The sequence below is a fragment of the Apteryx mantelli genome, chromosome 1, assembly GCF_036417845.1.
Source record: "Apteryx mantelli isolate bAptMan1 chromosome 1, bAptMan1.hap1, whole genome shotgun sequence".
NCBI classification, from domain to species: domain Eukaryota; kingdom Metazoa; phylum Chordata; class Aves; order Apterygiformes; family Apterygidae; genus Apteryx; species Apteryx mantelli.
Genome location: NC_089978.1, coordinates 26576570 through 26593335, shown reverse-complemented (window position 1 = coordinate 26593335; position 16766 = coordinate 26576570). Strand labels below are relative to the sequence as shown.

Below are 16766 nucleotides of genomic sequence, written 5' to 3'. Positions count from 1 at the left end.
ACGATATATCAATCAAGCATAACTCTGAAACGCCAGTCTCTCTTTGAAGAGTAGCTTCAGGAGAAGTTAGATTTCCGGACTAGGCTTTCCGTACTCATTTTCATTTCAGGGTTAGCTGACTGAAGGACCAAGGTCAAGATTTCAGAACAGTCATTGTTAGGGCTATCTCTTGAATTTGATGAGAAATACAGAAAAAAAAATCAGAGGTGCTGAAAAGAACTGGAAAATTAATCTTATGTAATTGCCTACAACTAAGTTAATATATCTGTAGTGTGTTATTCTGGTTCAAATAAAAAATGAAGTATTTTTTTCAAATAAGTATATGTACGCTCATAATATGTTGAGCAATAAGTCTCAGAGAGTTGTAGTCACTGTATCTTCACATTATTCGTTTGTTTGTTTGTTTTAAAGTATTTTGAACTTCTGGATGCAACTAATCTGAATATAATCCATTTAATCTTAATAGATGACATTTTCTTACCAGATCCTCCATTTGGTACCTTTCTGCTCAGCATGACATTTCATGAAATTTCAGAATAGCAATACCTCTTTAACACTAATACTTGGTATTTATCATTCAAGCATAATTTAGAAAGACATCCAGAAACATGTTGTTTGGTCTGACAATGATTTTTGATACTTCTTGTAAAAGTAGATCTACTTAACAACTGGATCTAAAATTGATGAGACTGCAGCTATATTTATTTAAATGGGTTTAAAAAATGTTCAAAAATTGTTTGAAAAGTGTGCATTCATGTTTAATCAATATAATTTCTAAATTTGGGATTTTATCAATTTAAAAAAGCAGGTGATCTGTATTTGATAATCATACTAATGTAAAATACTTACTCTTCAAAGTGAATACCACATAGATACAATTATTAAAATATATTTTCTTTCACATTTAGTTCTGTTATTCTTCACATAGGGAGACAATTTTAAAGAAGAACCCTGGGCGCCAATTGACAAAAGTGAAGCAGAGGAAAAAGCGAAAAAGAAACAAAAAAATGAAAGGCAATCAAATAGAAATTACAAAGAAAAAGTTAGGTGGAGCAGCTCATCATCTAATTCCAGATGGCCAGGAAACATCAGAAAGTGAAGACGATGACTCAGAGGAAGAAAACAGAAAATCTTTGTGTACTTTTAGTGAAGATCCAGGGGATCCAATAATGGGTTGTGAAGAGGAGCCTAATGGTGATAATGAGAGCCTAAAAGCCACAGTGTTTCCAAGAGAAAGGTCTCCTATTACTGGATCTGAGATGTCAGCTATATTGGACAGTGCATTGAAAAATGAATTGTCTGTGGAAAGTGCCAGTTCATTTCTATTAAATTTAAAAACTGTTTCTAATGGAAACCTAACCAAATATGCATTTGATGATCAGGAAACAGACCAAAGGCAGAAAGAAAGTGTTTTAGAAAGCAAGAGCAGTTTCCTAAAAATAAATGATGATAAAAGTTCCATCCAAGAAACAGAATGCAGCTGTGCTGATTATAACACTGTGGTGTTAGGCACAAAAAACAAACTTAGCTCAGATCTAATTACATGTGAACCTGACATGGAAGCTAAGCTTTTAAGTTTGAATGGTGAAAAGAAAGAAATCTCTCTGTGTTACAATTCAGAGGTATATAATAACATGTCTGATAATAACACAGAGGAGAAACATGCATTAAAAGGAGAGGAGAATTGCTCTAATGTCTGGGCATTTTTTTCAATTAATTTACCTACTGAGGAATTGCAGCTGGACTTTGATAAACAAGTTTCTCTCTCTTCTTGGTCTGAGGATAAATTTGTAGGTGAACAAAGACAAAAAAAAGTGAGGAAACCCAAACAGGCTCGTACTAACAGCTCAACAGAGCTAAATTGCCATCAATCTTATGAAGAACTGGTAAAGGAAAACCATCCACTGGTAAAGGTAACGGCAACTGAGGAGACTGGTAACGTAATAAGCAATGGTCCGCGTGCCTCTCCTGCAGGTGAAACACACGTTGATTCACTTGTGGAATTCAGGGACACCTTCACACACTGTTTGAGTCAAGCAAACACTCCAGGAAATGGTCCTGCACCAGTTACATCCAAGAGGAAAAGATACAAAAGAATTTTCAATTTGGCACCAAAGTTCAATCTACCAAGACAGATTGCTGTCAATGCAGAGGGAAGGAAGGAAGTCCAGTTAAGAGATGATGTCCCCTCAAAAAGCGTTTTCGAAACAGAGCAAAAGAGAGTTCTGAACAAAGACGGTGGAGAGGAACATAAGAACTTTACATCTCAGAAATATTCTGCACTTTGCAATGGCAATGAGACAACCTACTCCTTACCTGCCCATGATGCAGATTCTCCATTAGGTGATGTTTCGTGTAGCCATTTGGGACAATCTGATTCTTCTCTGATGCCAAGTGTTTGTATTATTTCCAGGACAAAGGAGGAGCAAGATAGAGCTCGTAAGCAACAAGCAGTTCATGAAAGAGAGAGTGCGAGTGAACAAGCCTCTTCAGAGGTTACAACTAACAAACCAGATATTTTGTCTTCTGTTAAAGTGGTTTCTGAATATCCAGAAGGTTCTAATATATTGGAAACCTGTGGTGAAAATATGCACAAAGTAGATGACCCTGAGCCATCAGAGGCTTCACAGGTCAAAGATAAGCAAGATGTGAACGTGAAACCTAATTTTCTGGGACTTCCCTTATCATTAGGATTTGCTTTTCAGCTTGTGCAGCTCTTTGGTTCTCCAGGCCTTCCACTGGGTAATACTCTTCTTACTACCTCAGTGTAAAAACCCCTGTGATTAACTATTCATTTTCATTGCAGGTAACAATCAAATTTTAGCCTTATTGTAAGGAATGACTGCTTTCTTGGTGAATTTCACCTAAACTCTTCTTCAGTTTCTGTCCAAGGTGCCGTTGGTGTTGCAACTAATGGCGCCTAGTTTGGCCTCATTTTTGCAGTCTCTTTCGTAATGATGGCTTACTAACTTTAAATCCAAACCATGAGGCTCTTGTAGGTGTATTGAATTAATACATCATGTTGAGTAAGATTTTAATGAATTGATTGCAATATTACATGAAAACATGGTACAAAGTGTTTGCTCTTATGTAACACTTATACGCTTGCTTTTATATTTCACTTTGTTAAAACAGTACCATTCCTTTACTTAGTAAAGTTCTCATAGACCGTTATGTGGCTTAGATACTCTTGAAAACTTTTCCCAGAATCTAATTTAATTTGAAATTGAATATCAAGCTTGCAAATGTAATTTTCTAATACCGAATACATTCTTCTGATCATGTGTGCTTAAGAAGCATCAGAGGTGTTGTATACTTTCGTTCCAGAGCTCCAATTGTCATATTGTTGTACTTTCAGTTTAATCATTTTAATTTGGTAGTTAAAAGTATGACAATCAGTCATCAAAGGATTTGTGTGTGGCAACTGTGATTTCCAAATTAATGCAAGCTAACGTAACTATACATAACTGTAGCCAGCAACAACAAGAAACATTTGTTTGGAAATCACTGTAGTATATCATGCTGTACATACCCCTGCTGAAAGGTCGGAAAATATTAAACCCTAAGTTCCATGTTTCCTATGTGCAAAACTCTGAAACCTTTTTGGCCCAAATTTGATGAGACTATTCCTGTGTAAACAATTCATGGGTTTTTTTTGTTTTTTTTTTTTTTAAAGGGGGGAGGGAAATGGAGCTAAATTGTCTGAACAGGTAATGTTTTTTACATATATAACTTGAACTGAGACACTGTTTCAAGAACTAAATATTATAGATAGGCCTAATAACTGCAGCTCACTAAGGTGCAGAAGCCTTTGTGGAAAAACTATCTTTGATTTGGCCTGCAAATAGGATTAGAAAACACAGACCAGCTTTTCAGCACATAAGCCCTATTGGTTTCAGTAGAATGTAAAGTTAAACATATACTTTCAAGCAAAATTTTAAGACAATGGCTGAAAAGCAGCTTATGTTCTGTTTATCTGCCAAGGCTGACTTCCAGAATCTTTGCTTTTATCATAAAAGTTGATGGCATTACTACCTGCCAGAACAGTGATGGCAAACCACTGGCGGCACTACTAGGCATGGTACCTATAAATTCAGTGTGTTGCGCAAAAAATCTGCAGTGCTGCTTTATGTAAATTTGGCACCACACACCAAAAGGTTTTCTGTACAGAGCTATAACAGAGCAGCTAGGTGTTAGTAATGTCCTCAACTACTATGTAGCTGAGTCTGCTGTACATACACCTCTCTGTGATCGGTAACAGGTGAAATGCTCTTGTGTTTAGATGAGCTTCCTTTGAAAATACTCTTTAAGAGATGCAAAGTCCCCTTGATATCTCTCTGAAGCCCTGCATGTTTGTGGTTGTAACTTTTTTTCTCAAAATTGTGAATGCTATCTGCAGAATCCTGGCCACATTCTGATTTGACTGTAATTTTCCTCCAATTTCAAAAATATTTGGGCTTTTTTGTGGCCTGTTATTTATTGAAAGGCTATATTTTATAGTTGTGTGCAATTGAACTGTGATATTCTGCCTCACAGGCAATTACAATAATTTTTGTTAATTTTTTATTTTTATTTTTTTAGTAAAGCATTCTTTGGATACTTATCAATGAAATATTTAGTTAATTTATTTGCTTATGATTCTCATATAAGCACAGAATATATTTCAGACTGTTTTCCTACGAAGAATCTCTTTTCAGCTTCTTAAACAGTGAAAAGTTATTACAGTTAAGAGTTATTACAGTTAAAGCATTTTAAAAAGTAATTTGTTTAAAGATGTTGCAAAACTTTCTGTAATTAAACATTTTAAAATGTAAAGATCGTTGCTTACGTTGCACTGTCTTTTTAAAATTTTGTTTAATCTGCAGACTGAAAGCTTTCTGTTGTTCTTGTTTTGCATAGTTTCAGGGGAGATGTGGAGGAAATGAAAATACAGTAGGAAAGCCTTTTTCTAAAAAGGAAACCAAAACCAAATCTTTTTCTCCTCCCCCTCCCTCATATTGGCCTTAGATTCTATATAGAACCTAAATTCTGATTCTGCTGTTGGCTGATTTTAAATATCTGCTTATTAACCCCCCCCCCCCATATTTAAGTCTGCGAAAATAAATACTTTGGCTATGAAGAGATTGGAATACTCAACTGTAAAAATATTTTGTTCTACAGAATCCTTGTTGCCGGATGATTATATAGTACCTCTTGACTGGAAAATTTCAAAGATGATCTATTTACTGTGGAAGACCTCTGTGGAGGTACGAATTTTAGGAGATTTTGGAAAGCTTTCCAATATTCTAGGTGTAAAGAGGAGTCGTTCAACTCATGAAACAAGGTGATGTTCTTTGCTAGTAAATTCACCTTGTTTTTTAAATAACTGGAATGAGGAAGTGGATATTTTATGTACTCTTCTGAATATTACCAGAGCCAGCTCCAGGCTGGGTAGGACTGAGGTTTTGAAAGATGAGCTTCAGAAATGCATATAATATAATTGAGGGAGATAAAAATCCCTTTTTTCCTGATACTTGTGTCCTGTCCCAGCCTACGTTCATTAAATAGAACCTACCATCATTTACCATGTATTCCTTATGATTTTTCTACCATCATTTCAGAAAATGCCGTCCTCTGCTAGTAGTAGCTCCCTCACAGCCTCTTCCAGAATGAATTCTAGTAGAGAAGTCATTCTGGATGATTGACTGGGACTTAATTCTTCTTGTCTAGTTAGAAACTGTTGCTTACAGATTACTATTTTGCTATTTCCCACTATGGCTGTTGCTTTGTGAAGGCTTTATTTTTTTATTTATTTTATTTTTTTTTTTTTTTGAGGAGCTCTGCACTATCCAGTAATGAAAATGAGAAAAGTCCTGTAACTACAGTAAAATAGTAACTGTGTAATAGAACACAAATCTTGTTCTGTCCCCAAAATAACAAAATCTCTTGTTTTCTTTGGACTATTCTTATCTATTTTAGGAGAAACAGAAAACAAATGGATTGCAGAATGGAAGTGCCCTGGCTGGTAAGTGTATTTTGTGATACAAAAATTGTATAAAATATTTGTTGTTCAGAAGAGAAAATAGTTAATGCTGAATTGTCTCATAGGTTTTTCATTGCAAATGAGTGGTAACACTCCTATTTGGGCAAATGCAGTAGATTATGCTAAATAATATGTGACTCCATAGATTGTACACATAGTATGGCAGAATTATAGTTGCTATGAAACACCATTTTATATTTCCTGATTCATGAGTTGAAATTCTCTGCCTTTTAAAGTTTCCCATATCAATTTACTCAAATATTTAGCTCAAGTTTACCTGATTCCAGATCAGGAGGACATTTAGCATGAAAAACATCTTCCTTTAGACTTTATTCCTCTGAAAAGTTGAGCATCGTAATTAAACTTAACAGTCACTGAAAGTTGTCAACCTAACAATAGATCAGGCTCTTAAGCAGCAAGAAATAGCTGAGGTCTTTGAGAAGCTCCAGAGTTCTACACACACAAATTCCTGCAGTGTGTAGATTGTGGGATAATGTTACCATTTGTCTTGCTCCATGATTTCCATATTAGTTTAATATAATTTCACAAGCTGCATAATAAGCGATTAAAAATACACACTAGTTGCTCCCTGGAAACTGATGCGATTTCATGCCTGAAATAGGAAAAGAGATATGAGGTTCTTAATAAAGAGAAAAGGAGGCTCTTCATTTGAGGAGAGCTACTTGAGAACTGAGAGGAAGAAGAGAATTAGGGAATATATATATAAAACTGTCAGAGACAGCTGAAAAATTAGTTCATTTCATAGGTCATTTAGGATGTAAAATCAATAGCATTCTCATAAAATAAAGGCTTGTTCTAGAAATCTTCTATTCTGACATGATAGAAATGAGACTGTATAAAACAATTTCAGATGTCTTCGGCTGCAGTTTGTATTTTTGGGTTTTTTTAGATGATACTATTGGCCTTGAAGATCTAAATAAAAATTGTCAAGAGAATCAAGACTCTTCTGAAACACTTCCAGAAACAGAGCTGTTTCAAGGGGTGATAGAAGAGAACGTCATGACCCATTCTTGCACTGGCTGCCTGGATACTGTATTTCATCAGTCATGACTGGCCATCTTAAAAAATTCTGCATGAAGGTAATAAATCACACCTTTAAATGTGTTCCATTCTTGTATTATATTTGACCAAACATCTGAAGACCATTGGTTGTTACCATTTCTAAGATGCATTTAATATCACCCAACTTACTTAATTTTTTTCTTCAGGTTAGGGTTGAGGCTCTTCCCTCCCATTTCCTCCCCTCCCCCCAGACTGGGGAAAAGAGGAGGCAGCGTTTTGTTATAAAAGCCATATGATTTTTTTTCCCCCCAATATCTAAAAACCTTCCTAGGGAAGTGACAACAGTGGTCTAGGATGGCTAACAGCTAGACTTTATTCCCAATTTCATTGCTGAGGTGATCTGTGGTGAGTCATGTCACCTCAGTGCTGTCTTCCTCATCTGTTGACTGTGGGGAGTAAGGCTGACTGCATTAAGGGATCTAATTATGACGATCATTGTATAAACAATAAAACAGTATTTCACCAAGTTATGAAAACCTCATTCATGAGTTTTTTTCTACTTCTCAGTAGAAAATCAGCAGCAGGAAGTTGCAATAGGATTCCATTTACGTAAGCGTTAATTTTTCATAAATGTTCTCTACCTTGTCATTGTGTATGACAAAGTGTACTACTGAGCATTACAAAGTACACTAACATGCTCATTCTCTCCTTGCTAATTTTTGCACCCTTTGGTAACTTGGCAAAGTTTCTCCTGTTCGTTTATGGTAGACGTTCTAGGTAGATTGTGTTAAGAAGGAAGGACTTTTGGATCCAGTTGTGGAAAAAAGCCGGCTTAACTTCTGTATAGTTTTTCATTAGTTGCTCTTTCCAAAGTGGAAAATGCTTTAATCTGTGATTTTTAGAGTGAGGACATTGAGGTACAGAGAAATAGAATAATTTGTGTGGTGGGCAAGTGGAGCCACGTAACAAAAATTCCAGATCCTGAGGTCTAAATTATTAACATCTAGACCTTATACTGCTGATAATAAACTGAACCATTAGAGTGTCCATATGGGGTCTGGTTTTCTGGTCTGTGTTATCTGGTATCCTGTGCCTGGCAGTGAGCATCAGTTGACTTCTGGAGAAGGAGTTAAAAAGGCAGGCAAGTGCTGTGTTGGGACAGTTATGAAAGGGGAAGCAGACTTTTTAGAAGGCTGCTTAATTTACCATTTCCACATGGGAAGTTTGTGACTAAAACAAAGTAACTGCACAGTTTGGGTTGGAATTTCAATCTATTGCATGGGTGCCAATTTTGATTATATGCATTTTTATATCACTGATGACAAAAATGACATTTAATGTCACTTGCTGATTAGCCGGTACCAACCACCATTGTAGGGAAGGGACAAAAGCATATGGGACATATAGCACTAATGTTGCAAGGTGCTCTGTCAGCATAGATCATTAATAAAATCTAGAACACCTAGAAGCACTGTTGTCCTCTTCAGTAATCAAATACTAAAATACTTGGTAATTAAATCATAAAGTATTTTCAGCAGATACTTAGCTCTATGCCAGACACACTTTATTTTATTTATTTTTTTTAAGTTCTGTATTTGTATTTTATAATGTTGCAAATGTGGACACCCCACAGACCAGATTTTTTCTTATGATGCTGATTAAAGGTCTCAGCAGAGATTTGTAACCTTGTAACCTAAACGACTCTCCAGAAATGTCCAGGTTTATTGATTAAAATGTTTTTATGCTGAAGGAAGAAACTTGCAGAATATCAGTATGCAAATTCTAGGGATTTGGTTTTAGAAAGTATCAGCCATAAATCTTTTTAGGGTTGGGACTCACTGGCAGGCTTTATGTTGCAGCACAGAGCAGGTGGAGGATATTAATTCTTGAAATTGGTTTTGTACCTTGCTTTGCTTCACATATTGTGCAAAGTTTTTAGCGTTGCACCTCTTCTAATTCATTTTTCTGTGTGAGCTGCTCATTTCATCATATCTCCGTCCAAAGCCTGAATTTAGGAAAGCCTTGAATATTCACTGTGGACAAAACAACCAACTACTTTTCTTCTTTCAGTCTGCCAGTTTCCCCTTGCTTCTTCACCCTGCCTGCGTTCTCCTGCATGTAAGCTTCTCCTGTTTCTTTCTCTCTCCTACCTGTAATTCTCTTGCACTCACATGCTGCATCCTTTCCTTTCCTTTGATTCTTAGGATTTTTAAGGGATGTTGCATTGCAGATCCCTTTTTTTGGACTTGTAGCTGTTAGTAATAACCTGCTAAATAAATCCATCAAATAAAATAAGTGATCAGTTTTTGAAGAATGCTGCTTTCACCCCATTAAAAAATTGTGATAAACCCTGGAAATTGATTTTTTTTTTTCGTTGTCTGCTTCAGGAAAGGAAGGGCATATGCTGGCAGAGTATCCTGCCTTATACCCATTATCTGATTGCTGCATCTAACAAACTGTTTTTTCCAGTAGGTTTACCTGCTTTTCTTTTTGGCACCCTAATCCCCAAGTGTTTCAGCCTTTCTTTCCTTCTTGTTTTGAATGCAGAGACAGTGGTCTTCAGTCTTGTGTATTTGTGAGCAAAACGCTAACTGGCGTGAAACAAAACATTATCGGATGATTGTGACTGAGCTGCCATCTGCCATTTCTAGAATGACTTGAAAATTTTCTATGGAAGGTTTTAAAACCACAGTTCCTTATGAAACAGTGTAGTCTCATACTCTACTGTGTTTGCTTATGTTATTTCAAAGGAATATTGAACTAAAACTGTATGCTTTGCTGTGAAGGAAGGCTCCTAGTCAGTGTTTGATTTTAAAAATAGTCAGCTGTTGCACACTATGCACAGAAGGATTTGGTCATGAAGATCTGTGTTGAGCTTGTGTGGTTAAGCTGCAGGTCCCTGCTGGCAGCCAAAACCTCTGTCTAATGGTTGACAGCCCTGATCCTGGCCCCGTGGTCCCACCCTCCGTGCATCAGCTTTGGTGCTTGTCAAACCTCTTGATTTCAGAATGCTAAACCAGCTAGGGCTTTGTATTGAGGGAAGTAGGTCGGGTTATTTTTTTGCAATTTAACATTCATAATGAGTCAGGGAAAGTCCTGCTGTCTGTTGGAGCTGGTACAAGGGAAGGGATGAGACACCAGAAGCTGGATCAGTGTCGGCTGCCCTGGAACTGTGGTCTGTTGTCTTGGATTCACATGCAAGCAGAGCTCATCTTAACGGCTCACTTCTGCCAGAAGTGGGAAGTTCTCTTCTTCACAGCACCCTCCACTTTGCCATTTCTGGCACTCGCTGGCTGACATTAAAAGGGTATAATTTAACTTGCTAACCTGACAGAAAACAAATGGATAGCTTTCTGCTGGGCTGGCAAATCAAATTAGCTCATGTAAGGTCCAACTAGTGCCAAAACTAGGAGAAGGGAGCAGATGGGACTGTGCTGCTGAAAACAAGGAGAGGAAGCACAGGATTTCTTGCTTAGGTGACAGTGAACTTTTATATCAGGTCACCACATACCATGGAATCATACCTTCAGATGTGAGACTGCCTTCATGCTTATACAATTATTAGGATGTTAAAAACACAAATGTATGTGAAAAATATCTCCTGGAGTTTTCAAGAGGCTCTCTCAATGGTGCCACGGATTTTGAAGGATAGGGTCATCTTTCCTCACCACAAAATCATTATTTTCTACATGCTGATTAAATCAAACTTACCAAGAATGATGTCCCAGAGTGGCTGTAAAACTACTCAGGTGAACAAGTATAAATGTTGAAATGGATTAGATTTCATAAAATGTTAGAAATTAAAAAGAAAAAAGAGAAAACTGAAGCATTCCTACTGAAAGCTTTTTAAACCACAGGAAATAAATGAAGCTAATACTATCACTCCAGTCAATTTAGGTTTTAGAAAAAAATAAGCATTACTGGCCAAATGCAACTTAATCTGTTAGCCAGATGATCATGCTTCTGTATCGAGGTTGTGTAAGGGTGTTTCTATGCAAATGAGAAAGTGAACAGTTTTCTTGTTTCTTTGTGAAAACACAGGGTTAATCTCAAGTTGTTGTGAGAGCTCCTTATTGCAGCACTGGCAGCACTTCAGTATTTATTCTGGAGATTAAGCAAGAGATCGCGATTTTAAAAAGTGCTGAGATCAGTGAAAACAATATTATTTTAGTGCCTAGAAGTTCTCCTGCAACCAGGACTCCACTGTGCTCGATACTATACAAATATAGAACAAGAAGAAAAAAATTGCTTGCAGTTTAAGGGTTTATCTGCCAGCAGGAACTATTGCAAAATAAAAGCTAGCATGCCTGTATTTGAGGTGTAGCAGCCATTTTGCAATAACTCCGTGCAAGGACATTCCCTTCACAACAAACCCAGGAGCAAACTGTTTTGACGAGACAATATGTTATCACTCCTCCTTTCCTGGGCTGTGCTGTTCCTGTCTTTTCCCCTTGTTGGATGCGGTGCTGCTGCAGCCATGGAGTAAAGCAGTTCAGCTCTCTGATCCAATGCAGAACCAACCCATCAAGGCATCTAAAAAGTTTTCAGTCAGACCATCAAGCTGAAACAAATTGTCCTAGAGTCATGCATCCACTAGGACACAAGAAAAGAGCAGGAACATATAGCTGGGACATGGAGAAGAAAAAGCATATGATAGGTGTAATAGTTTCATCAGAGGTTTAAACCGGCATAAGCTACCACTGCTGCCAAAAGAAGCAGTCTTCACTGATAATTCCTAATGCTGTATTGCCCTCTCTTGCACTATTGTAAGTATTGGTATAGCAATGCAGGGAGCTTCATTTGGGAACTGATCTTAGTAAAAACTAAACATTTTGTGGGCCAGGTTTGAAAGATGAAATGACCAAAGAATTCCAAGCATGAAATTGCTAATGTGAAAAGGGCTGTGTATTAGTGGACAGAAAATCAAGCTCGGAGTTGTCTCTGTATGCAATCATAGACAAACCAAGATCAGACTTTTTTGCATACAGTGCAAAGACCTCTGCACTTGAGCAAGTGCTATGCTTAGGCCCTTACCATACCTTAAGATGTTCCTGTTGTCTGTGAGAGGGGATTTTGCAAGCACATACAGCAGCAGAAAATGGCTTATTTGAAAATGAGTGCAAGATGACTGGCAACTATGTCAAATCAGAGACAGGAGCCATCACTGATAGTGAATGAGAAGTGATAGGAAGCATGAAATCAAGCCTCTGAAAACCTTGATACTTAAAACTTTTAGCTTATATTTGATGCAGAAGATAAGGAGAGCCAACCGTGATGGATGCAGGGCATCCTTGCTTTTGCAAACTGAGCAGGAAAGAGAAGTCTGATGAGGTTTCCTCAACATGGATAAAAGGGGGGGAAAAAAACATAAACATTGAGGATGGATTTGTGACACCTCTCCTGCTATAATGCAGAAGTAGGAATCTTAAAAATTTGACTAATACTAAAACTTGGTTTTACTTCTCAGTTCCTGAGATGAAACATTTCTCAAGAATGGATGAAAAAGATAATCTTGTTTGCAATTTCTACTCACAGATCCATTTTTCCACCCTAGCTTCTTGTGTTTGCATTTGTAACATGAAGCAATTACTAAAAAAAAAATGCCAGTTAAGCATGTCTGATTTTAAGCATGTTATTAAGTATTGAATCATTAGATATTTCCTTAAGTGTGTTCATGGTAAATTGAGGCTTCTGGAATGCAGAAGATCTGAAAAAATGGAAGAAACAAAGTTGCAAATCTGGTGCTTCAGTGATTCATTCCTCTGTCCTTTGGCTAGCATCAAAATATAATCTAGAAGATATGTAGAAAACTAAATCAGTCTTTCAAAATTGCCACAAAAAGTATGATCCCATGGTCAAACCTCTTTCAGTTGCTGTTTTGATACAACGATAATAAAAAACGTTTTTGCTACCAATTGACATTAACCACTAATTTTAAACAAAATTAAGCATAAAAAAGCCCTCCAGAATTATGAACAGAAAAACTCACCTGCCTTTTACAGTGCTTACCAGTAGATCCTGGCCTAAAGCATAATTAACAGAGGGAATAAGAGTTGCACAGAACAGTCTTTATAGAGTTTTCAGAAAATAGCAATCAGATTGTTCTGTTGCCTTATGCAAAATTCCTTAATGTGGAGGTCTGTGAAGTCCTAGGGGAATATAACAGAAGAAAACAAAATGAAACATAATAAAACAGTTATGAGATGTAGCTATGCTATAGTAGTGTTGGTTGAATAGCTACGAGAAGCTAGTGCATGTGACTTTAAAAAAAATTTTTTCTTCTCTTCCTTTTCCATTTTCCTTGCTTCTTTTACTCTTCCTACATGTTATACTGTCTGCTTTCTCTTCATTCTTTTTAATTTTTTAAAGAAGGTACCAACAGTTGAGTATGAGAAAGAAGTAGACTTTTTTTTCCCCTCAAATATTGAAGACAGGTGACCTTTTTTTAGTATGAGGGTTGGATTTGCAACCATTAAAGTGTTTCTGTAATCTGTACTATTGTCATATTTCAGCAGACTCTCTTCTTTTTTATTACAGAAATTTCTCACTTTGATTCTACCATGGAAGGACCTCAGTTTCCAATCAAGCATTTCAAATGTAAGAAATAACCTGGAAGAAAATAATCAGTGTAGATTTTTGGTGTGAATCTGTGGCCACCATTTGTTCCCTCCCTGATATCACTCTCTGTCTGTGAAATAAAAAATGGAAATTGAGATAACTTGCATGTGGCAAAAGGCCACTTTCTGAAGCCATTTGGAATTTATGCCTTTTTCTATACATCCTTAAGTATGATACAAAGAAACTGAAAATAGAGACCAATAAGCACAAAGGAGGAGGCTCTCTGCAGGAGGTGTGAACTTCAGGCTTTTGTATTTAATTCACTTGTATTGGGATCTCAGATGCTGCCACATGAACTAAAGAGTCAGGGCTTTCTGGTAATGATGCCTTCCTGCAGGGAGAGGTGTCTGTTCTTTCGTTGTTAATTAGGTAGCTTATCCTACTCCTGCTTGCACTTATCTTTCATCCTGCTTCTATTACTCATAATTATGTCCCAATCTTTTCACAAGATCAAGTGGAAGAAGTCTTCATCAATCTCTCCTTTCATCTGCAGGTGCGCAAATTACATTGTTTTTTCTCCTGAAACCAGGCTTAATGTTTCCCTCAGAGTACACCATTTTGTAACTATAGAAATAAGGAGAAATTTTCACTGCAGTGCTGACCCAGACATGTTGGAGGAAAGGTGCTTATGGTTTGTCATAACTAAGATCTATAACTAATGCTCATAATCAGTGATTTGATGTTTCTGTTAGTGATATTCCTTTTACCATTTTTTACTTAAAATCCTTATAATGTGAGGAGAAATTTAAACTAATCTAAAAGCAGTTGTTTCCTTATTTTTTTCCCCTTCAAGATTAAATGTGGTGTTTATTCCTCAACTAGAATAACAGTTTTACTGGTGACAACTCTGTTACTCAAGAAATTATCCCAATAGCGCTAGTAGAATATTGATTTCATCAGGGAGAGAGGAAGCAGAGATTGATGAACACTAAGAGTAAAATCTAAAATCTTGCTCTTGCAAGTATCTCTGTAAGGCCCACACAGGTATCCCAAAAAAAAAAAAAAAAAAAGGGAATATTTATGTATATACAGTGAACTAAATTACATAGGCGGTGAATTTGATCCCATTTTTTTTGAATTGAATTCCACATTTTCTTTCTGAGGCATGTTTGAAGGCATCTATGTTCTTTGTTCCATGGAGGTTGTAAGTAGGGCAAGGCACCTCTGCCAGTTATCGCTTTTATTGGGAAGCACAAAATTGCTCTGATGTAAGTATTGCTGTGGCTCTGTTACTGTCGTGTGAAGGGAGGGAAAGGGGTTATCTACTTTGCCTGCCAGAGCCCTCCTCAAAAGGGCTTTCACTGAGTCAGGTTCGCAAAGTTGAACAAAATAGACAATTTATTAAAGCGACAGATCAACAGGTTCTGGATTGCCGGTGATAAATGCACTTACTGCAACAAATTCTACTTTTTCTGAACTCAAATTGATAATTAAGCGCTTTCAACAATGGTATTTTTCCCGGGGTAACGTCCGATGTTGTCGGAGGCGCAAACCTTACCAAAAAGGCGTCCCTGTTTTGGGGAGGAGAGAGGTCCAGGCCCATCGACCCGTCCGTAGGTTGGTGTTCTTGTCCTCCAAATGGAGGATTGTTTATGCACTGAATTTATACTCTTGGCGAGGTGGGGCTGAGTCAAACGCTCTGGGATGTTTGGTCCTTGTCGAGCTCAGCAGAGAGTGTCAATGGCTGCTGGCCTTTTTTTTTCTTTTGCCCTTAACAACACCAGGCTGCGAGACTCCTGCCTCGCGCCAGGCATCGTTTTGGATGGAGCCATGTCGAGTGGTGAGACCTCCGCCTCACCCTGGCGTTGCCTCCCCCCCTCACCAGCATGGGCATCAGGCGCAAATCACCCTTTGTGTCCACTGTTTACCCCACAGCAGGGAGGATCACAGATAATCACAGACCACTATCCCACAGGCTCGTAATTCCCAAATGTTTTGTGTATATATCTTTAACATGGTGGTCTGATGCCTGGCTCCTCTGCCAGGCAGAGGACGAAATGGAGCGCTGTGGGTTGACCTAGTTATTTATGCCAAAGTGGCTGACACTTTCACCTGCAGACAGAAATGAGTACACCCATAAAAGAGGTGAAGAAACCAGAAGGCATGATGAACCAGAAAGAATAGGGGCCAGTGGGGGCAGAGGGGGGATCACAAAGGATAGCTATTTTTTAAGAGAAAAAGCAGGAGTACTTGCTGAAATAGCAAGTCATACAGGTGAGACAGGAAATAGAGAATGGAGTGGAGTAGAAGGTGAAAAGACAGATCAAAAGATTATCAAACAGTGGAAAATGTTACAGGTAAAGGATAGAGGAAAGAAAGTAATTCATTTAATCAGAAAGAACAACCTTTGTCTATTATAAGGGAAACTGTCATGGGTAAGGCTGGAAACTTCTTCACAGTGAGCAGGAATGACAAGACAAATATCATCTCACCTCTGGTGAGAAGGATGGGAAAAGATCAATGAGAAGAAGAGAAGCAAGGAAGCTTAAATTTCATGTGCTTGTCAAAAATAATACTTCCCACTTTTGCAGCTTTCAGACCTAGAACATTCATCCAGTGAAGTTTTTCCAAGTCATTCGTTTCCTCTTTCTTATCTTTTCCCTGCACCCTTTTCATCATGCATCAGCTGAAGAACCAGCACCTGACCGAAGTCTTGCTAAAGCCTTGCTGCGCTATGGTCCAAAAGGCCAGTGTGTCCCCACGCTCCACTTAAATATTACATATACATAGAAGCAGTTAGAAGATATTTGCATCTCTAAATTAATGTTACAACTTCTTGGTGGCTGCACTTTCATTTTTCATGTGTATGTTTTTTTTTTTTAATTCTTTTCCTTGGATTGAAATGTACTGCTCTTCTACCAGCATGAACATTATAGAAAATGTTATGGGGGAGATGCATAATTCATGCTGGTCATACCCTCAGTTTCAGACTTACCTGAAGTACCACTGGCTATAGGAAAGTTAGTCTGATTTCAAGAAAACGTCATTTAAACACTAATATTTTCTTTCTACCTTTATTTATTCAGAAAGAATTCTGAACGCATGTTTTCTGTTACTGAATACCAAACTTCCAGAATGCTTAAAATAAAAACAAATGTCAAAA

General features: G+C 37.5%; 1 protein-coding gene across 1 annotated transcript in view; it reads left to right on the top strand.

Annotated features, from left to right (window-relative positions):
* LOC106500373 (NEDD4 binding protein 2 like 2) overlaps positions 1-13818 on the top strand; it is a 47782-nt gene extending 33964 nt beyond the window's left edge. Inside the window, exons 7-11 of the mRNA XM_067291124.1 lie at positions 929-2742; positions 5161-5246; positions 5959-6004; positions 6933-7122; positions 13583-13818. Coding sequence (XP_067147225.1) covers positions 929-2742; positions 5161-5246; positions 5959-6004; positions 6933-7093 — 2107 coding nt within the window. The 3' untranslated portion in view covers positions 7094-7122; positions 13583-13818. The remainder of the gene's footprint in view (positions 1-928; positions 2743-5160; positions 5247-5958; positions 6005-6932; positions 7123-13582) is intronic.
* The last annotated feature ends 2948 nt before the right edge of the window (positions 13819-16766 follow it).